The 24,346-nt window shown below is 38.3% G+C and overlaps 1 protein-coding gene across 1 annotated transcript in view; it reads left to right on the top strand.

Annotated features, from left to right (window-relative positions):
* The first annotated feature begins 3,015 nt into the window (after nucleotides 1–3,015).
* The window catches only part of LOC306858758 (copine-8-like), a 118,725-nt gene continuing 97,394 nt past the window's right edge, over nucleotides 3,016–24,346 (top strand). Inside the window, exon 1 of the mRNA XM_079399465.1 lies at nucleotides 3,016–3,292. Coding sequence (XP_079255591.1) covers nucleotides 3,183–3,292 — 110 coding nt within the window. The 5' untranslated portion in view covers nucleotides 3,016–3,182. The remainder of the gene's footprint in view (nucleotides 3,293–24,346) is intronic.

Below are 24,346 nucleotides of genomic sequence, written 5' to 3'. Positions count from 1 at the left end.
ATTAGATGTTAGTGTGGCTCTAATTAAAAATATAAAACCACAGATGTATCATTTTGAAATAATTATCCCTGCAAATATGTTCTCATTGCTTTCGTGATAACATTTAAAATAGCTTGATATGAAGAAACACTTAAGTTTATGAACTAATTAAATCTTATGTGAGAATATATATACACACACACATATTAGTAGCACTAGTTACAAGTGTTAGAGTTGACAAAACCAAGCAATTCCAGTCCAGTTTGGACTGTGTTCAGCAGCAAACCCACTGACTTCAGGACAGTGGGCCTGGAAGTGGAAAAATGTGAACTGATTTCCGGGTTTTGTACTCATTTCTGCAGCACTTGATAGCTAACTGTTGTATAACGTCGTAGCTGACGGGACATGGTCCGAGACCTTCTCTTACACACAGCACCTCAGCGTCCAGCAGCTGTCTCCATCTCACAAGGCACTCATGTAAATTTAGAATAAGAGGGAATTCACTCAGCTGTAAGGAATCTCTCAGCTCAAGCACAAACACCCTCACGTCATCTATCCGTTCTCTGCTGTAATGTCAGTCATTCATCTGCCCTTACTAGAACAATTCTACTGTATTCAGTATGAACAAAAATACTGAAACAAAAAACTCAATATAAAAATTCATTCTCTGAATAAAATGCCATGATTTATCTCTTGATGCGAGTGTGTGTATAACAAATCAAAGGTCTTTGTTCTTCCTGGTGAGACATTCTGATTGATTTAAAGGCTATTTCTGATGAAGCAATCCCCTCTCTGAGGTGTACGGATGAAGAGATAATGAAAATGACCTGCTGAGACGAGGTCTAATTTTTCATCCTAATTTTTGTAAGCAAGTGACATTAAGATAAAGAAAAAAACATAAAATTACAGCCCTGGATGCTGATTGGCCAATACAGTTTTTATCGTGGCAAAAATACACTGACTACATCTGAAAGAACGTGCATTTGAAGACTTTTTTTTATTTTATTTATTATTATTATTAATGATTATTAATTTATTCACTTGATCACTCCAGGTCTGAAAATAAAAAAATGATCCAATGAATAAAATAATACAATTAAAATAAAATGATTTTTTTTATAATGCTGGTTGGACAGTCAGAATCAGTGTTGTTATTTTTAACTAAAACCACAACAATTAAAAATATGTTTTGTTAACTGAAATAAAAAAAGAATACTTATAATTGCTTTGTTATTAGAAGTAACTCTTCAATAAATGTATAACCATTTTTCTGTATAAACAATTGCGCATATGAATGTGTTTACTATAATGCTGGGTGCACTGTAAAATAAAAGGCAACTTAAAAGTTTAAGGCAACCAGCTTCATCAGATTTTGGAGTTTTCTCAACTTATTTTTTAGGAAATTTCTCACCTTTTTGTTGAATAAACTTAAAACGATAAGTTGAGAAACTCAAAAAAATCTGCTGGTTGCCTTAAACTTTTTTTTTTTTTACAATGTGGCAAACCGGTTTCCTTAATTAAAAGCGTGATACGATCAGCCACTTTCAATAACAAGCAATGGCCCATAAAACATCTGCTTTAGAGTATGAGAGCATACAAAAGGTCTTTTTTTTTATTTCCATTTCCACTTGAATATTTAATGTCTCATTTGTATTTCAACAAAAAGAGCCACTTATAGGCAATCCATTCATTTCTGCCATTCATATAAAGACTCAGCTACAGTAACATTCACTATTATTAAAATGAATCATTTGTAACCCTGCAGAAAATTGCTCTTGAATGCTCGGATTCGTTTCATACAGTATGTGTTCCTTAGACATTTGTGGATTCATCTAAAATGGTCTCTGCAGGAGTTTAATCGTTGTATTGATGTTCACCCTAGTTGTTTGCCAATTAGTATAAATTGGTAATCAATAACTGAAGACTGAAGAATAAATCAATAGTCACAGTTGTTGATCCCTGAACATAGTTTTTCCACGAGTAACCTGACACAGCATATCCACATAAATTCAACACGACACTCATCATGACTACCCATGTGTAATAACTGGTTATATTTAAAGCAACTGTAAAGAGAGTCAATGCAACGTGCCTCATTTGATAATGAACTCATCTCTGTTTGTGCATTGAGGTGCAAGCCGTTTTGGTTTAACATGGAAATATAGATTCAGTTTTTTTAGTATTTTGAAGATATTAAATTAGTAGTTGTGAAACTACAGATGTAGTTATATAGTTGGAATGGCTTAAATACAATGTTTATGGATTTTTGGTAATTCGCTGCATCATTACAGTATGTTTAGTCACATGACACACAATATCCAATGAGCTTTAATGGTACAGTCCTATTACGTGACTGTATTGCTTCACAAGACATTTATTAACGCACTGCAGTTGTATGAGACATTTAAAATGATGTCCTGAATGACCAAGACCATGTTTATCACTATATATGCATATACATTGTAAAAATAAAATTAGTTTCAGCTTAAAATAATTAGTTACCCCCGCTGTTTAGTCAACTAAAATATTCCAGTTGTCCCTTAAATTAACACTGAGTAACTTCAAATTTCAAGTTGACTAAACAAAACATTTTAAGTCTGCGGGGTAACAAATTATTTTAATTATTTATTTTAATTATTTTACAACTTTTTGAAACATTTTTTTACAATGTATATGCATATATACACACACACATATACAACACACACACACATATATATATATATATATATATATATATATATATATATATATATATATATGTTGTTGTATTATTCAATAATGATTATATTCTATAACAGTAGCTATTACATAATAATAATAATAATAATTATTATTATTTCCATTATTTATTATAACAGGAAGAAGCAGAATGACTTTAAGAACAATAATCTTTTGAACTGTTGTTGTTGTATCTATCACGGCATTGTCAGTGTTAAATCTGTTTTGAGTCTCAGATGAATTCACAGCGAAGAATTCTCCAAGTGTGGCATCGTTCCTTCGCCCATGCAGCAGCACACTCTCTCTAACACATTCACACTCTCTCATGGCGAGCAGAGGGGACGCTGTCTCTCTTATGGACTGACAGAAGCTCTGCTTTCCTCCTCGCAATCTTTCCAAACCGCCCATGAATTCTCTCGCGTAAAGCGGCGCGAGCGTCCGTCCTCTTCCGTCTAAAAGGGTTAAAGAAAGGAAAGCTCATCATGAACAGCACGAGCAGTTGCGGTTTCCTGAATATGGCGACGATAGGAGAATTCGACCCGCTCAACTCCGCTATTCCTGCTACAAAAGTTGAGATTACAGTCTCGGGCAGGTGAGGAACGTTTACGTACCGCTCACACCTTTACGCACAACTGCCTTTTTTTAATTATTAATTTTACGCGTGGTGTTTTAATGGTACATTTTGGAGAAGACGCAATTACGCGTGATATTTTGGCACAACACCAGGTTATAACCAGGTTTCTTCCAGAAATATCATCCGTAAGTGTGTGTATGTGGATACTATAATGTTAAACTGTATTTCAAAGCTGTCACTTTCTTTCGCACTAAAACAAACGCTTCTCCCACCAGCTGTTAGTTGTTAAACGCCTAACATAAGTTTTGTTTTGTTTTGGAAAAACTGCGTGGTGCTTTGCTGAGATGGATTACAACTTAAGAAGTGAAATAAATTGCTTTACAGTTTGATTAAAGGTGGATTTCGTAATGATTATGACTTTTTTTTTTTTTTTTTTTTTACTGTAAACCGATTATACACACCCGTTTGGTTTCATATCATGATTGGGGCTTTCCATTGACTTCCATTGTTTTATACAGCACTAATTATATTTTCTATAATCATATAAAATATATTTAATATCCATAAGTACTATGTTTATTAAACCGTTCTTATATGTTCATATTTAGGTTCACTTTTTTTCGTCTTCACAAAACTTAGACCGCTCATTGTTAAATCGTTATATAGACTTCTCATTGATTTCTGTTGTTTTTATATTAAATTAATTATTTATTTATTGTAATTAAATTGCAAAGCTCCACAAATCTACACACAAATATGATTTGAAGTAAGCTTTCTTGAAGATTTGAAGTATTTTATCATACACGAGCTTCTCATTTCAAAGTGTAAAATATAATTATGTTAATAAATCATCTACAGACTATAGGATTACTGGTGGTTTGCCTTTTGAACTCACTCTCCCATGAGAAGCAACATATCTCATATCTCATAATAACAGCCTGTTGTTTTTGGTTTAGCTGGAAAATAATGGCTTTAATAAAGCAGAAAAAGAAAATGTTTGGGGAAATTATCGATTGTTGTGCACTTAGAGAATAATTTATGTGTATAAGTTTGTGATGCATCTGGCTTCGCTGGCGTAAACAAATGCGAGTGGGCAGGAGCTGTCCGCTCAACCATTGTGAGGAGATGTTGACGGTGAATTACTATGCTCCGTGTCCCCTTTGGCAGGCGTGCACAACAGGGAATACACACGCACACAAACACACACAATCTAGGAGCTCTTTTGCAACACTGCACCAGGTGGGAAGGGAACAGAAGTGGTGCCATGGTTACAATCAGGTGCATTTCTCTACTGTAGGTCCACTTTACCACTGTCACCATGGTTATCATGGCAGATGAGCAGATAGAGGAGAGTGTTTACTGTCACTCACAGTAAACCCCGTTAAATAAAATGCAAATAAATAAGATGCAAATTACATATAGTGTCTAGTGTTGTGGATATTTCAAGGCCCACCACAGGTGTGTTGTGAAGTTTTTTTTTAGCTGTTAATTATGTTTCAGTGCGACCAGAGTTCAATTTTCAGCGTGAGCGGTTTCTTGGCTGTGTAATTATCCAAACTGGAAGTGCATGATGGTGTTAGGTCACTGTAATCACATATAAGTTGGTGAATGGCTAGAGAATGTCCAACATGACTGGTTTACGTTGGCTAAATGTAGAATGTTTGAAAGGGCTTTATAGAGATGATTTAGTTGGATTGCTTTTAAAATAGTCTCAGAGTGTCCCAGTTGTGAATACGACTTGACTGTTCATGCCCATTGTTTTCAAAAGGTATTCAACTTCAGAAAGGTGGAGCAGGGACCCTACATATTGTAGCTATGGTTGCAGTTATTTTACACATTTTTCATTCAATTTTACAGTTTTAAGTCAAATAATATTTGTTGGAACCCCTACAGTAATGCCACAGACTCCCGGTTGAACACATCACAAATTCAGGCCTGCACACATTCTTTCTGTGAACAATAATTATTCTCAAATGTAATCAACGATGGCTTTGCAGTAATAAAAATGAATTAATATCAATTCATTTGTGATAAACTGTTAAAACCTGTAGAAAGATCCAGTATTCTTACCCATAACGCTTTTGGGAAACATGGCTTAGAGATTAAGTATTACGTGCGACTAATGTTCAACTTAGCGCTCGTAGTGCTCTTTCTGCTCTCAGTTGTATTGTATTACAAGTCATAGAAAGCTATTACCTCTTGTATTGAGTAATCAGTAACCCAGTGTAATTCAATTGGAATGTTCCACTCTGGAACACATATATGTGCATTTCCCACTGTTTATGGCTCGATTAAAGCCGGTGTGGGCTGTCACAGATAGATAAGAATCCCATTTGGACTCTGATGAGGGTGATTGGTAAACAGGTTCAATTCATCTAGCAGGGTAATTCCTGTGTTAAATTCCTTCCGGTTTGACTCTGAATGCTATTTGATGCCAAGTCATTTACAAAGGCATTGTGCATTCCATGAATCCATGCAGAAGAATATTAGTAGTAGTGTAATATTAATACAGTTGGAGATTATTTTTTCTAAAGTGATTGCTAAAGGGCTGATATGGTGTACCTTGATCTGAGTCAAAGAATTTCACCCTCAAAACATCTCTAGATATGGCCTGAGGCAAACACCGTAAATCTGATGTCTTATAAAAGTAATTACTTCAACTTCAGCATGACAGAAATTCTTTTAAATGTCAAATGTAACTGAAAATGAAACTTTCCCTTTACACAGAAACTCATAAAATAGCACTCAATTTCAATATTTACTTTCTTGATCCAGCCTTATGCAGGTAACTAAAAATCAACTGTCCAGTTTGCCATAAAAATGAGTCAGGTAATTAAAATAACACAAATTGATTAAGAAATTATAATTTTACATGCGCTACGTAGACGTCCTACGTCATCCTCCAGAAAGGCAGTCTCCCGTGAATTTGTGTACGACAGTCAGCGGAAGTCACACAAAACTGTTTATATTATTTTACATAAGGAATTTTTTTTTTACAAAAACGCATGGATTCGCTACAGGAGGCTTTTATTCACCCCTGGAGCCATGTGATGCACGTTTTACTATGGATGCACGCGCTTTATTTAACTACTTATGGACTGTTGAACAAAAACACCCCCCATTCTAACACTTGGAAGTGCCAAGACAATTTTTAATATGACTCCAATTGGATTCGTCTGAAATAAGAAAGTCATATACACCTAGGAGGCCTTGAGGGTGAGTAAAACATGGAGTAATGTTTATTTTTGGATGAACTAACCCTTTAAGTAAATTTTACAAACAATTGACTTAAAGATTAATTATATATATTTTTTGGATCTTACAGGAAAACATAAGGTGTTTTTGCACTAGAGGAACCTTTCCATAGCTCCTAGAACTATTGGCTCTATGTATTTAGAGCTAGGAACTCCATTTGGGGGACTAATTTAGCTCCTACTTCAGATAGGGTTGTGCAAATAATCGAATGCAATGTATCGTCTGCAATTATGAATGCGATATTGCTGGCTTGTCAGCTTCTCTGTGTAATAAATGTCACTTCATCTAAGCATGTGATGGAGATTTACTACTAATCACAGAACTGGCTTTACTGACGAGATGCGCATTATCATCGCATTCGATTATTTAAAAAATATTTACTCCATGAAAAACAGCGATAAGGGCATTTATCTGTTGTCAGTAGCGTTGTGTTCTTTTCTCAGCCTCGATGATATGTAACGCTAAGTTGTCATAGGAGATTTAGTCAGATTTTCATGCTCTTTCACTCACGTAAATTGAGCATTTACATAACATCTCCATTATCGTGTAACCCACAGCACACAACAAAAACAGCTCCAAACACGACGTCCTCCTTTCTCTGGTTGTTGATGTTTATAAATGCTGTGAATAAAGTCGTCACTGTCAGCCACTTCAGAGTTCCTGCTGTTGGTACGAATGCAACCAGGAAAACGACCCGAGGGGGAAATTGGTTCTCAAGGAACGATGCTGCTGGCTAGTTCCTAGAACTATGCGGTGCGAAAGCACCTATAATGGACCCACTTTATGTCAGATGTTTTAACTATATTATTAGTCCAAGTTATTACATTGTTGTTACATTTCAAAATGCATGTAAGTATATTGTATCACGTGCTTATTTTTTTACGTTAACACATAGAAACCTAATTTAAAGTGTGACTTTTGTCAATTCCCTCTATGTTGTCGTTTAAGCAAAGCAGAAGCATGCTGGGAGATGATTTAGTCTGTGATAGGAAAATTTGGAAATCTTACATGCAAAATTATCAGAGCTTTCAGGTCTGTGAGTGTGAGAGTTTGATAAGAGCTGTGCTAATACACAACATTTATCCTCATATATTCAGCTCACACCTTTTTTTAGAGCAAGTTATACTTTGCAGAAATAAGGAGCGTGCTATGCAATTATTTATTAATGTAGGTCATATTGTTTTTCAGTTTTACAGCGTATAAATGGTTTCCAAATTGACCTGGAACTTCTGGTACAGAATGCCTGTACTGTTACATTTCTTTTTTTCTTAACATTCCTTTGAGAGTACTTAAAGAAGTTTTTCTTTAAAAAACTGACTGTCCCAACCTGAAACCACTTTTACCCAGGACTGATCTCCTTCAATCTTAAGTCACTGATAGTATCCACTGAGATCCAGCCTGCCGATTTATGATTCTCACGTCTAACTTCATTAGAAGATGCTCATTAGGAATGTTTTAATAAGCTCTTGCTCAGGTGGAGGTACTGGGGTTTCATTTATTCTGTAACCGATCTGGAGGGTCAAAAGAGCAGCCGCAGACCCACCTGAGTCTAGTCGCTCTCGAGGTGGATTTCTCAACATTTATGCTCCACAACCCAGTACCCTTAGATCACCTCGATAAAAACCGCATGCTTAATTTTATACAGAATTTATTCACGGAATAACCTCACATCAGAAAGGCCATGGTGGGTTCACTTGGGTTTTTTGTTATTTGTTGAGCTTGAGAGTGTCATTCCAATATGATTCTGTTTCATGGCAGCTTGGATATTCTTAAAAATATCTTATTTTGCATTACACAGAAGAAAACAAATTGGTTTGGAAAGACATAAGAATGAATAAATTATGACATCATTTTAATATCTGGTTCAGCAAATCCTTTAAAGCAATCAAAGCAGCACAGGTTTCCAGGTGGTTTGGATCTGTGTGTGTGCAAATGCATGAGAATCTGAGTGTGGGTGTGTAATTTACACGGTTTCCGGCCAGGAGATGTGTTTGATCCCCTGAGATGAATTGATTTTAACCAGTCTGTCCTAATTTTGCTTTTGTAGCCTTTCGTATTTATTCACGTACTTGTATTTGTTTGAACACAGGAGCTTGAGAGGTGTGCTGTGGCTTTAAAGGAATAGTTTATTTACTCACCCTCATGTCGTTCCAAATGTATGACTTTCTTTTTTTCTGTGGGACATAAAAGGAGACATATTGAATAATGTATTGGTCTCATTTGGTATGCAACTATACAATGAATAGGGACTGGAGATTTTAAGCTTCAAAAAGGTTGCATAAAAGTAGTCCACATGACTCTGTACTTTATGTCTTCTGAAGCCATACAATAGCTTTGTGTGGCAAACAAATTAATTATTCAGCAATTTGTTTCATTAGCAAACGTTGATAATAAGTTCTGCCATTACCAACATATCATTCAATGATTTCAATGAAGCCATAGTTTTAACGAACATGTGCAAACACCGTAGCAAAGATTGGATGTACAGCTCTTAATCTGGGGTTAGAAGCATAGGTTCTTGTAAATGTAAAATAAGGAATAAATGGATCATGCTCTCAAAATGAGGAAGCAAACTTGCAGTATGTTCTACATCTTTGATTACATATATATTCAAATTTAATTCTATGTCTTTTAGTTTGCAGAGAGAATCAAAATGACATTTTGAAGAGTGTACATGCATGAATGCACTCAAGTGACCAGAGAACCACAAAACATTACATACGAGTGAACCTATGTGTTACATGTCTGTGTTTTCCCCTGTGACCTAGTTTTCCCCATTCGGTTTAATTAGTCATTGTGTTCACCTGTCGAGCCCTCGTTATCTGCACTATGTTAGTTCCTGTCCTTTGAGGTTAAGTTTGTCGGTTATTGTTGATGTCTACGTGTTCGTGCAACCTGATTCTTAGACTCCTCGTATTTTCTCCTTGGATTGTTATTAAATGTTTGAACTTTGAGATTTCTTCCTCGTCGTGTGCCTTCCTCAGCACCACACGTAACAGAATAACCGACCAATACAGAAAAGTATAGCGGCGTGTTTCCCCTTGTTTTGTTTCCCTTTTTTGGCAGTTTTTATTTTATATTATGAATGATCCTGCTGTCCTCGTTCTCCTGCTGGAGCAGGGGGACCGCTCTCTCGAGGACCACACAGAGGAGTTTGTGTTCCTGGCTAATCAAACGCACTACCCGGACAACTGCCACTGCATGTTCTACCGAGCTGGGCTTAACAACACCACACATGAGCGGTTGTCTGGGGATGGTCCTCGGGAGAGCCTCGCCGCTTTCATCGAGTGGGTACTGGTGAACGACGACACCAGCCCCACTTGGGACCCAGAGCCCAGTCATTTATGTAGCATTTTGACCAATCAGACACAATTTTGCATTTGATTTAAATGCAAAATTGCATTTAAATAAAAAAGTATGTGTATTGGATTCCCCCCCACCCAATACACATACTGGTGCTGGTGTGTCTGTCAACGACTCCAGGCCCCTGGTTTCATGGCAAACCATCTGATAACACTTGTTTTATTGCTCAATGGAATGCGGGTAGAGCAACACTTCCTCTTAGGAAAGACACATTACGTCATAAAATAGAATCTTCTCTAATTAATTAATAGAAAAACCTTTCTTTGAATGAACACACATATCTTTAGGTCATTGTGTATATTATTACTGTTCTTGTATATGTTTTTGTGTATTGTACACTGTTTTCTGCATGCTTATGATAGATCACTAGTTAATATAACTTTAGCTGCATCATGTTTAGTCTCTATCAATTCGTCTTCGGATGATCTAATTGAGAGTGAATATTACATGTCGATACCTATGCAACATATTAGTGTTCTAAGAATTTTTAGAAGTTTGTGCATTAACCCATCTGAATTACCTATGCAAATTACCATGTTCAAAGACAAAGGGTCGTAAAACTTTCCCTCCAAAAATCCAGGACTCCATTGGGTATTTGACACCCCAGAGGTGTGACCTCTATAGCAGATAAGCTCTCACTTCAGAGATGCCCAAGCAGTCTGCGGTTTTGTTAGATCCTAAGAGGATGTGAGCTAGAACTTTTTCTGGACCCTCTAAGTTTTTGTGCCAGGCCTTTGCGGCTTTGTCTTTCCATTCAACCAAACTCCTTGGACCTCAGCAGATCTCTTTTTTTAGCTCTTTTTCCATTCAATACTTGGAAGAACATTTCTACCTGAGAACATCTTGGGAATTCATCACTCTTCAACCCGGAAGAATGTGATCGGGAGTCCAAAACTTTGAAACCATTAAGACTTTCATCTGAGACTGCATTCCGCACACTAGGGATGGGCGATATCTTATCGTTTGCGATATACCGTTGAAAATTCTCCTCACGATAAAAATTTGTCTCCTCACGATAATAACGATAAGTCTAGTTGATGACGTAGTTTTGTGCGCGCCCGATTCACTGTTTACGTGCGGAGTGAAAACAAGCATGGCGGAAGGCGGACGTGAGGCTGACAGTGCGTTCACACCGGACGCGACTTGCGCGAATAAATCACGTGAACATTTTGGGTTTACTCGCTTCATTCGCGCGTGAAATTCACTGCACAACAGATGCGAATTCGCGTCATGGGCGGGGCTTCTGCCAGGCGCACATGTATGACTGCCACAGAGAGCATATGTATAGAATTTCGCTCTAAACACTCAATTCGCGCTGCGTCATTCGCGCGAATTGCGCGGCAGGATGTCTATTCGCGTCTTTGCATTGACTTAAAATGTAAATCACTCGCGCTTAACGCTTCATTCGCGTCTGGTGTGAACGCACCATGAGGAGGAGCTTGTTGTTACGCGAGGAGCTACCTCCACAATTTGCAACTGGTTTGGTTACAGAAAATCAGATGAGGAGCAAACTACCGCAAAGTGTACAGAAAAATGGTGGTTACAAAGAGTGGAAACAGTCCAATTTGAATTTGACATAAAAGATGCCATACTTTTAATAAAGTTAGAAAAATGCCATTACAAAGGTAAAAACAAAATTCCCTGTAAATCACTTTAAGGAGTCAAATATCACCTCGTAATGGGAAGGTTAATTTTTTATCAGAATTGTTGATTATTGATTTGAAGGTGCTGCTAAATTTTTGACCGTGCTCCTAAATATTTTAAATTAGAAGCACAAGCGCTCCTAAAAAGAAAAGTAAGCGTAGAGCCCTGAGAAATATTTCTCATGTATGTGACGAGCCCCAATTTTAAGTTTTCTTTTTTTAATTATTATTATTTTAAGTTGTTTCATTATCAGGAAAAAATGCAAGTGATCCGCGCGAGCACCTCACTGTCATGCATGCGCATTCTTTTCCGCACAAACACTTGCATATGAATAATAGTCTAGACTCGAGTCTAGAGCATAGCCTCATAAACTTGTTTTAATAAATCGCTTATGCATTAAATAAAGATACAAAACAGGTTGTTAAATATGCTGAATATATTGTTCAAATATTTATAAAATGTGAAACTGTATAGCTAATCTTATTCGCAGTCTAGCGTTTTGCATCTGCATAACATAGTGAATTATTTTTAACATGCAATGATACAAAATAAAACCAAACAAGATTTGTAATGAAGAAAAAAAAAATGTAGACAAATAAGAATGATGTAGCCCACATCTCTTGAGCGTCTCACACAGCATGCGCGCAAAATCTTGCTCTCTGCATGAATGCAACGCAGATGGCGACATAAGTTTGTTTGAAACACATAAAAAGTTTAGATAAGATAATAATATTAACAATGAACATTATATGACATTTAAAATAGTTTTGGCGATTTTTCCTTCAGTCCGCCTGTGCATCATTGCGATGTTCTCGTTAAATATGCCATTTCTGATATATTACAATGAATTAATTTCTAAAATGTTATGATATGGAAAGCCTGAAACAGATCACAGCAGTATATCCATACACAGGCTTTCAGTCATCAGCAACGTGGTAAACGTGTGCCAGTAGCCTATGCATATGATTTAATATGAAGCGTCAGTAACGCATTATTATGGTTGATAGGAGCAATTAATGGAGATGAGCTGTTGATCATAATTAGCATGGCCATAAGTTGGCTGTGTACCGAAAGTTTCAAGTTAATTGCATTAATAATACTATATGAAATAAACTTAATCTTTAAAACTTAATCTATTTATATATATATATATATATATATATATATATATATATATATATATATAAATTATCGTCATTTGTATCGTTATCGCAATAAATACCTGAAATTATCGTGATAAATTTTTTAGGCCATATCGCCCATCCCTACCGCACACTCGACCCGACCAAAGGCAGTGCAAGTATAACATTTAACTAAACAAAACAGAGGTTTAGTATAAGTTATAGACCCCATTATAAATGGTGCTGACGGTTTTACTCAGGTGGTTAAATGACTTTCTCCATAACTGCATTCTCTGGTTTTCCTGATGGTTTCATCCATCAACGCTCATTAGCCTTTCCCATGTATGAGTGATTGTATGTTTGTTTGTTAGACTAGTCTGCGTTAGTGTTTAGTTAATAAAAGTTGTGTGCACAAATTACATGAGTTTCTGATTCTGCCTTGCATATTAAATGTCCCTTTACGATTTTGACCCTTGCTACAGTGCTCTAATGCATTAATAGGAAAGCATTTCTAAGGCCAATGAAATACCCTTTCTTAGAGTTGATACAAACTTACACTGAATGTTCGCTGGACGGACAGATCCTGCGACCCAGCGGCTCCACCATGGCTTCCAGCTCCCTCGTCTCCACCGGAGCCCATCAGTCCACCAGCTCCACCGGGCTCCCTTGTCCCTCCAGCTCTGCCTTGGTCAGTCGTCCCCCTACCTCCACCTCTGGACTACACTCCTCTGGCTACGCCTCGTCCCTTCGTCCCTCTGGCTCTGTTGGGCTCCTCCTTCCCTCCAGCTTCACCTCAGTCCTCTGTCGCTCTGGCTCCACCGTGGCCTTACAGAGCTCCGCCTACACCTCGGTCGCCGAAGCCTCTGGCTCCGCCTTGGCCCTCCGGATCTTCAGCTTCACCCTGGCTTGGTCGGCCCCATGGAGTCGGCATCTTCATCTGGCTCCTCCTGTTCCTGGTTTCCCCTTGGCTCCTCCCACCCTCCACTCCTCCATGAAATTTAATTTTGTTCTGTTTTTGGTTTGTCCTCTCTCCTGCTCCACTCCCTCCTCCAGTGCCCCCACACTCCCTCCTCAGTTGGATTATGTTAGGTCGCGAGGACGTGCCTTTCCGGGAGGGGTCGAACTGTTACATGTCTGTGTTTTCTCCTGTGACCTAGTTTTCCCCATTCGGTTTAATTAGTCATTGTGTTCACCTGTTGAGCCCTTGTTAACTGCACTATATTAGTTCCTGTCCTTTGAGTTTGTTGGTTATTATTGATGTCTACGTGTTCGTGCAGCCTGATTCTAAGACTTTTTGTATTTTCTCCTTGGATTGTTATTAAATGTTTGAACTTTGAGATTTATTCGTTGTGTGCCTTCCTCAGCACCACACATAGCACTATGATTAAATTGAACATTTGAAAATAAAGCAAAGCATGTATTTCTATATATAGCCATATTAGTCTAAACTGACTAGTTCATTTCTTTGACTATAGTCAAGACAAGTCACCTTTATTTATACAGCTCTTTATACAATACTGATTATGTCAAAGCACATTTGCAGTGTCAAACAGGAAAATATATGATTCTTTGGTTGATAGCGAATTACTTACAGGAAACACCACCACAAGAGGAACCTTGCAGGAAACTCCTGTAACCAGATGAATCACATCAATTAATCATTTAAAAGAACTGACTTCTAGCTAAAGCCTTTCTACTTCTCTCATGTGCTCTCGTGAAAGCATCATGGATTTTCTGTGAATAATTTATATTTCGTCCTGTTATCGTGTGATTTTTAGACGACTTGCAGTATTGCGCACACAATTGGTGCACAGCTTCAATGTGGTCTACATTTATAGTGTTTTATGATTTTTTGAATTTTCCATTTCCCATTCACTTTTGGGCGGAGATCACAGATAAAATAAAGTCAAAAATGAGTGACATGAGGTTGAGTATTAATGACAGAATTTAATTTTTTTTGGTGAACTGTAGTATCCCCAGTTTAGTTTGAACTTTACAGCCATGATGGGCGGCCAATTGCTTTAGTATACATTGCATGCTATTTGTCCCCAGACAATGATGAGAGAAATCACACACTTCTTGGGACTGTATGAAAAAATAATTAGCTTTCTCTTTATAGAAGCAAGGTCAGAACAGAAAGTAGGCTTGCCTTCTGTCCATAGGTGGCTACTGGATTTATTAGTAGCAGAATGCATTAAAGCATGTAGAATGAAATGAGAGTAGAACTGAAAAAGTTGCTTGAGGGCAGTCTTGAAGGAGATCCAGGCACTACTGTATTGTTGGAATTAATAGCTGCAAATTTCCCTGTGCGTGTATTTAGGTGCATGTGTGTGATTTTTGTGTATATATCTTCAATAAGGGGTGGGGGCTGTGTTTATTTGTTCTGTAGAACAAACGTTGTTTTCTCTGAAGCAGCTGATGATGACCTGTCCAGGCGGACTGTGTGATTGGCCCCGAATCAAACACTCACTGGGTTTCCAGCAGCCCGTCGAAGCGGTAAATTCTGGTTGCTATGTGACTCATTGCGTTGGTGAACCTCTGTTGGTCTTCTGCTCCCCAGGCTTGATGGGAGATTTATACCACACTGGATGACACATTACTGTGCTGATTTGCTTTTCCTTGCAAGCCGCCCGCTTCAAACCGGAGGTCACCATTCAAATGAAAAAGGCAAACCTTGAGTAAGAGGCATGTTTTTGACAAACTTAAAAAATATTGTAGGTTAAATACAACTTAAGCTCTGTGAGGAATCTGTGACAGTATTGATTACTGTAGAAAATAAGAAAGTCTAGTGGAAGAAAATAAGTGGAAGTCTATTAAGCAAGTTTAGGGAAGGGTTTAAATGCCAAAGTGGGAAACTTCTATTCAGTCAAAAGTTAATTCAAATTTATGTAGGACTACTTTTACACATTGATGGCAAATATACAGTACATTTACAAAATTGACTTACTAGACAGTTTTATGTTTACCATACACCATTCAGACATGTTTTGAGGGGTGCTAACTCAGGAGACTTCCTTGCATTTAAAATACAATTGGACCGAGAAAACCAGATTGTAACAGCGTTGGACATGCATTGCTAATGCGTGAGATGCTGAAAACAGTTAGTTGTGATGCTGCAGGTAAAGTCTATCTGTACATGTGCAAATAGACCAACAATTAACCTAAAATATACCTGAAAAGTAGCAATGTATGAAATGTATTCATTGTAGATTTGCTACAATGTGTTACCTTATTAGAGAGAGGTTCTTCAGAGAGAGTTTTAGCATGTTAATATTCCAATAGATACTATTAGAATGCTAACGCTACTCACTAAAAATATTTGGGTTAAAAATGACCCAACAGATAATCCAATGGTGGGTTACTATAGCACCTGTTGGGTTATTTTAACCCAGTGGATTGGGTAATAGGTTTTACCCAATGCATTGGTTTATAAAATAACTAATTTGTTGAGTTATTTGGCCAAAATATTTTAAAATTCTCTAACCATCCTGGCATTATCACCATAATTTTTATTATTGCCATGTAAATAAATAATGTACAGCATTACAAATATATGGAAAATGCTTTATTTCCATTGCATTTAAAGTTGCAAATACTTCTATTAAATTAAATGACTGGTTGAAATTGTGTTATTAAATTATTTCCTTATCGCATTGGGTTATATGCAATTGTTTCAGTTTACAAGATAAATATAAACTCATAAACAAACAAACAGAACAAAGCTAGTGCACTTTTAAAAAAATAAGGTGCTTCACGATGCATAAAGAACCTTTAACAACTGAAGAACCTTTCTGTTTCACAAAAGGTTCTTTGTGGCGAAAGAAGGTTCTTCAGATTGTAAAAAGTTAAGAAAGAGATGGTTCTTTAAAAGAACCTTTGACTGAATGGTTCTTTGTGGAACCAAAAATGGTTCTTCTATGGCATCGCTGTGAAGAACCTTTTAAGCACCTTTATTTTTAACGGTGTACAGACAATGCAATTACAGCTGCAACAGGTTTGGGATACTCAATGTTCAAAATGTAAAATAATTTAAAGCATGTATCAGCTGCTTGTAAAAAGACGGTCTTGCTTCAGTGCCATTTCTCCCACAATAACGAAGGCTTGATTTTATCCCAGAACATGAGGGAATTGCCTTGGTTGCTCCTCCTCCAAATACCGAATGAAATTTGTTTCAACCTTTAAACAGAAATTTAAAATGGTAAATATGCACACATACATTGGATCAAATAATACCCAAAAATGTATTGTCAAATGATACACTTACCTACTTTGTATGGCAATGAAGGAGGATATCTGGCAGGGTTATACTGCAACTTTAATACAATCTACTTAAATAGAAAAAAAACAATGGATTAATCTCCAAACAAGAATGGGGGGGAAGGGGGGATCTGCAAAGCACTTTCTAAGCCATGATAGCAGTTTTTCCATTTGATTTCTTACTGTTGTAATAATGGATTAATGCCTGTTATATATCAATTTGATTAGCCGAGTGTTACAAGATTTGTGTTTGTATCAATGAAGACAGGTGTGGGAATTTTTTTTAACTCTTTCTGTATGTTACATTGTTATATTAATGGGTGGTAATGTGAGTGTATCAATGACATACTGAATGAAATTTAAAGTTATATAAAAGCTATCACACTCGTAATTGTGCTGTTAGACTCTATATCAGCAGGCTGTGGTTATCTGTGGCCTCATACATGATCTAGAGTCTGATGCCAAATTCAGACTACAAAGATGGCACAAAAGCACTCCTGAAAGTGGCATTTATAGGTCTTTACAACACTGTTTAATGCCTCTCAGAAGGGCATAAATGCATTTACAGAATTACAAGTGCATACTCAGATCTCTCGGACCAGATAGACCTCGGCCCCGTCTATCATCTCCGGAGGGGGAGGTGTGTCCGGTGCGGTGTGTCCTGTGGTGGAAGGAGAGAAGGGTTTGAGGAGTGAGTCGTGGAAAGTGGGATGAATGCGGTACCTTGGGGGAAGCTGGAGTTGATAAGTTACGTCGTTAACCTGCCTCTGCACTTCGAAGGGACCCATGTAGTGGGGACTCAGCTTTTTGCAGGGCGGGCGGAGACGGAGGTCGCGGGTGGACAGCCAGACCCAATCGCCTGGTTGGTACAGTGGGGTGTCTGACCGTCGAGCGTCTGCGAAGTGTTTATGTCTCCGCACTCCCCGCTGGAGATGGATGTGAGCTGAGTCCCATACCCTCTCACTCTCTCGGAACCAGTAGTCCACAGCTGGAACCTCCGAGGGCTCTTCTGTCCAGGGGAAGAGCGGGGGCTGGAAACCGAGTATGCATTGGAATGGTGTTAGTCCGGTGGTGGATTGACGAAGGGAGTTCTGGGCATACTCGGGCCAGGGGAGGAATCGGCTCCAGCTGTGCTGGTCGGAGGAGCAGTATGACCGGAGGTACCGCCCGAGCTCCGGGATGGACAATGGGCATACTCTACACTTAGGGAGTTTGGCCTCAGGCAGCAGGTCGATGGCACAGTCCCATGGCCGATGTGGTGGAAGGTGGGTGGCTGCCTGCTTGCTGAATACATCCTGGAACGCCTGGTAGTCAGATGGGATCGTGCATTTCACTTGAGGCTCAGGACTTTGGATCAGGGTGGAACAAACTGGGAGGATACGAGTTTCTGGGGTGGCTTTGGAATCGATGATAGGCAGTTTTGGAAACAGGACTCGTTCAGCGAGTGACTTCGCAGGGGGTGGTTAAGGAGGGCTTGTGATATGAAGTTCCCAGAGGAGCCCGAGTCGACCAGGGCGGAGACTGAAACAGAGGATTCTGGCGTGAGTAGTAGCACTGGTAGTAAAGACAAAGAGGAAACATCGGGTTCAAGTTGGAGTGTACTCACCGCTGGGCATGGAGGTCTCGTTGGGCAATCACTGATGTAATGATCGGTGGGGGGGGGAAGAACAATACAGACACAACCTGGCCGCGATGCGGCGAGCACGCTCCGTACGAGACAAACGGGCAGAATCCACAAGCATGGGGTCTGGTACTGGAGGGCCGGTGGCAGGTGAGGCTAGCTGGGTTGTGGCTGAGGCGGCGTCCTCGTCACACGCGGTGAGACGCTGAGAGATGCGCTGCATGAAACTCAAAACTGCATGGCGATAGGCACTCAGCAGCGCAACCTCATTCCATCCACTGGTGGCGGCAAGCGTGCAGAACTCCAGAGTGTAGTCGTCCACGGATGACTCTCCTTGACGAAGGCGAAGCAGTCGATCCTGCACGGAAATCTTTCCCGCGGATACTCCGAAAACTTCTTTGAAGTGATTAGCGAAAGCTTCGAAGGAGTTGATAATGACACTCTGGGCATCCCAAATTGCCTTGGCCCACATCAACGCTTTGCCTGTTAACAGAGAGGTGAGAAACGCTACCTTTGAGCGTTCGGAGACAAACATCTGTGGTTGCATCTCGATGTAAAGAGAGACTTGCAGAAGGAATCCGCCACACCCCGCTGCGTCACCCGCGAAGGTAGAAGGAATGGCCATGGGACTCGCAGAGGCAGGTGGAGGAGCTGACGCCGGCAGGAGGGAGGCGCAAATGGTGTTAATCAGCTCCTCCAGCGTGTCTACAGCCGACGGCGGCCGGGGTTCCATGAGACGCTACTGTCCTGGTCCAGTCTTCTGTCAGGACACAGAATAGGAGACACAGAGGTATAATCAGACAGGAAGCTTTATTGATGAAACCAGAGGTGAAACCAGGGAGTTACGTGTAGGCAGATCCTGGGGACAGAGTGCAGGTAGGTAGGCTAGCCGGTGCCTGGGCAGGTAAGGAGAACACAGGGAGGAATCCAAGGAGCAGAGGAACACAGGAGCGGTGGAGATCGGGAACGGTGGAGAGTCGTCGGGATATCTGAGGTGAGCTAATCACAAAGGTAAGTATAGAGGGTCAGGCTTTGTTCCTGTAGTGAACAGTAGACCGGACGATCAGTGAGTGAGTGAAGCGTGGCTTTATAGCTGGTTTGATTGCGGATCGACAGGTGCAGGTGATCAGAACACAGGTGATTGTGATCGTGGGTAAATGGTGGCTGATGACTGTGGTGACTGAGGTGACTTTTTAACCACAAATTCTCGTCTTATACTAGCTCTGTGATGCGCATGTGTGTCTTCATGCATTACGTAATCATGTTGAAAAAAGGTCACTTGTGGTTAGTTCTTCATCTGTGTACTCCGGTTCAGAAAGTTAGGGTAAGGTGAAAAACTCAATCTCATTTTCTCCTCCAACTTCAAAATCGTCCAACATTGTTGTTTTACCTTTTTTGTAAAGGGCATTTAAATTTCTTTGCAAGTTTGCTTTGTAAACACTGGGTTGGTACTTCCACCAACGTCATGCATGCATGATTATGTAATGTGTGAGGTTGAGCTAGTTCAAGACGAGCATTTGTGGTTAAAAAGTATATAAATGTTTATTGTTTTAAGAAAATGACTGATCGTTTCGCTAGACAAGACCCTTATTCCTTGGCTGGGATCATGTAGAGCCCTTTGAAGCTGCACTTAAACTCTAGTTTGGACCTTCAAACTATTGGCCACCATGGGGGTGAGTAAATTATCAGAATTTTTTATTCTGGAAGTGAACTTCTCCTTTAAATCAGCTATGTGAAACACCTTCACAGTACTCTTGTTTGTGTGAAATTGCTCACCCAAAAATGAAATTTTGTCATTATTTACTCTGAAGTTTGGAACCTGAAGTTGTTCCAAACCTGTATGAGTTTCTGTCTTCCGTTGAACACAAATGATTTTGTAGAATGTGTTTTTATTAATACTATGAAAGTAAAATATATTTTGTGTTCAGCAGAAAAATGAAACTCATAGAGATGTGGAATAACATGAGGATGAATAAATGATTACAAAAGTTTTATTTTTGGGTGAAATAACCCTTTAAGTGTGTGTCGGTGTGCTTGTCAGTATACATAATGTAAAATATTACAATTTGGCATGAAATACAGAGCAGGGTTTTCTCACCAGAAGAAATATCCGGAAGATCCAACCAAGGCTCTCTCCATATCTCCATGCCCTTTAGAGCTCAAAGTCTATCTATCCCTGACATGTGGGTATAATATACCTTAGTCCAGAGTAATCTAAAATAAACAAAGAAAAGAAACAGTTAAAATCAAACATTAACATAAGATGACTACGTTTCGTAATTTAGTGTTCAAAATATAATAAAAAACTCACTTGTTATTATCTATCAATTGAAAAACAGAGGCATGCATTTTTTATGGTTTTGTGGGTTCCATTTATTATTCTAATTAACTAACTGGTTTTAATACAGTACACCAAAAATCACACTATGAAAAATATTAAACATAAATTATTCCAAATAGCAAACAGTAAAGATTAAAACAGTACTACATTATTACAAGGTTATTGCAATACATTATTACTTCACACAAACACGTTACAAAAATAAATGAGAACACGATAAATAAAACAAATATAAACTACTTAACAAATATTTTAAACAGGTTCTAGTGTACTTCATATTTTCATTTTCACAAACTGTTACATTAACAGTTCTTTAATTAGCCTTATTATTTTGCATTTAAGCCTCTTTTTGAGCATAAAATATAATTACATTCTGAAAATGTAATAGTTGCATGTCCAATTATTTAGTTGTATTTTCATTTATCCACATCAGGGTGTACTTTCATCCAAGTGGTATAGTTAAGACGTGTATGGGGTTTTGACAATGGAAATTTCAGTAACGTTTAAATTAAAATTGTGTAAAATCCAGCATCCTGTTCAGACCCTAATATAGTACATTTAACATGAACAGTTTGTATGTGACTATACCTTGAAACCGATAACGGTGTCTTTTGATAATTGATGATAACAATGCACCACTCTCTTCCATGTTCAGTTCTTCGTGGCTGAAGCGGCGCGTGTAATCAGTGTAGTTCACAGCGCTCTTTGTTGGTGAAAATAATCACTACATGATTGCTCTGGTAACCAGCATCTTAGAGATAATAAAATGCTTAATTTTGTAGTGTTTTAATTTTACACTGTAGTTTCCTGGGGAAAGGACATGAAATTTGAATAAAAAGGCGTCATACCTTCACTCAGAGTGGACGCGACACCATGAAAGAGGCTGGTCTTCAAGGTGAGCGCATCTGAAATGTATGTAAAAAAATCCCACAAAATTGTCGAGACGAACAGAAAAAGTAAGGAAACCGGTTTTTATACATTTGAATTTGATCGGCTATAAGCGCTCGTGTCGTTAGTCAAGAGTGCAGAAAAAACTGATTAAAGTTTCAGTCGACAGGGGAGATGTAAACATACAGAAATATTATTGTGTCAGGGCATGAAGACACTTTGTAACGTACACATATTAATTTACCACTTTATCATCTGTCGCAGACAGTTGCACCAATCGACCGTTGGGATTTAAATTTGAACCTAACTGGTTGCGTTGTTGTTGAAATAACCCAATAAACATAGGAATAACCCAACAAAGCAACCCAACATGTTTAACCCAGATATTGGGTACAGTAAATAACCCAACGTTTTTTAGAGTGTAAAGCTCATCCATTTATCTATCATAATTCTTTGTCAAAAATTAGCCAAACAGCTATTTGCGTGATACATTACTATACAAATTGCTTTAAAAAGAAATAGTAAGGAATAATACGTTTGGTTCATAAACATCAACATTTAAAAAGGTTCCTTGTCTTTTGCTGAAATGCTAAATTGTTGTTGAGTGTGAAACAATGACGACTGAATTGTGTATGGGCCAGAATGCTCTGAGCTGATCTCATGGTGGTATTTTTGGCACCATGATCTGTCAGGACAGCTGGAAGCCGCTCCATTGACCTTTAAGGCCATAAAGATCACATAATGGGTTGCATTGAGGAAAATGAAAAGTGTTTCTGAGTGTATTGAGCAGTGACAAGAAACCCGCTGAGCTAGAGCTCAATACGCTCTATAAGGAAGACTCAGGCAGGCTGTACAGCAGAGAACAGAACACTGCAGGTCCAGCAACTGACAGTATTTAATCAATGTACATTGGTTACAGGCCAAGAGCTTTTGGAAGGGCAGCCTACAGTTTACTTTCATCATTAAAGCAGGAAACAGCATCTAGTTTGGACTTGAGTTGAACACCTATGCAACTTTTAAAAACAGAGTGCATGATGGGTGACATTACTGAGCAACATAACCATTGATAAACGATTGTAACAACCAAGTGTTACCACAAAACTGCATTTACATAATAAATTAGTAATGATTGGGATTCCAGTAAGTGTTTATACGATGCCATTTTTGAAACCACTGTTGTATTGGTAAGGTGAATAAAAGTCAAAAAACAGTTTTCAAGTTTTTAAACAAACACTAGTTTACTTACTGAAAACATTGTAGTATACAATGTATACTGCTTACTCTTTTTTTAGTATTATTTGGTTAGCATTCCCAGTGGCAGTTGTTGTTGTAGTTGTAAATTGTAGCTGATCCACAATCCTTTTTGTCAAAACAAAACATTCAATAACATATTTTTATTCCATACTAACTTATAATATCAGTTGGGTGTTTGAAATAACTTCCTTTTAAGTGGCTTCTTATCACAGAATGAGGCAGAAAATGTTATCTTATAGGCCTAGTATTCTGTACAATAATAAATACAATGCAGATTAGCATTGCATTATAAATATACTTTATTCTTATCAAATAAATCAAGATGAACAGATAGCTAAACCATATATTGTCACAGTTTTGTGTTTATTGTCTGCATGTCTTAATTGTTTCTATCTGCCTTTTTTCAGCTACAGCGATTTTTAAATTCATGTTTATAGTGCTCAAAAATAACCTTTTATTTTGGTTAAAAATAGAAAAAATATAATAGAAAAAAAAGCTTATTATAGTATTATAGTTACTGTGCTTTTAACTCCTGTTGCTTTGAACTCTGAAATCTAAAGAATTATAAGTATGATTGTCTTGTGACTAGTCAGTCTAGCTAAGTTACTGTATGAATGTATGTCATTTTCTTGACATTCCCTGAAAGATAACTCATTTTCGCAACACTAACAGACTTCTTTTTACAGTTTTCGCAATATCTTGTTTGTGAAGACAGACAGGCTAAGTACTCATTTTGAGAGCAATATATTTCCACAGAATGTTTTGCTTTCTCATCCCACCTGTCTTTCACTTGTCTTGAGATTTCAGAGAAGATATAATGCTGAGAGTTTTGACAACAAGCATGAACTATAAAAAACCTAGTCAGTCAAAACATCTAAAAAAGATTTCATAACATAGCTGTGCTTTATCGCACATTTCTGCCCCTCAATGTGAAAGTCAGACACCTTCCTGGAAGCTTCCTATTGTTCCCAGTCACTGGAAATACAGTGAAGGTATGAGCTAGCAAACAATGTCCTCAGAGGGAAAAATCATTGACCACAGAAACCAATTATGACACATGCATGGCACATATGACCCAAACATCACACAGAAATGGGTCATATATGTACAAATGCCAAGTTCTGTCATAAAACTCTGATGGGTCCTTAACGCAAACTGATGATATTCACAGCGTTAAACTACTTGGCACAAGCTGATTGGTTTATGTTGCATACGCAGCCAATGAGCCAGCTGCTTTACACTTACATGGGTGGTTAGCATTTACTAAAGCCGTTCGCAGCGCGCTTTCAGAGTTCCTCTGAAAGCCCTCTCCTTCCCCAGCTCCACCT

The sequence above is a fragment of the Barbus barbus genome (assembly GCF_936440315.1).
Source record: "Barbus barbus genome assembly, chromosome: 39".
In the NCBI taxonomy this organism is placed as follows: domain Eukaryota; kingdom Metazoa; phylum Chordata; class Actinopteri; order Cypriniformes; family Cyprinidae; genus Barbus; species Barbus barbus.
The sequence above is the reverse complement of the archived record's forward strand: the minus strand, read 5'-3'. Positions and strand labels throughout refer to the sequence as shown.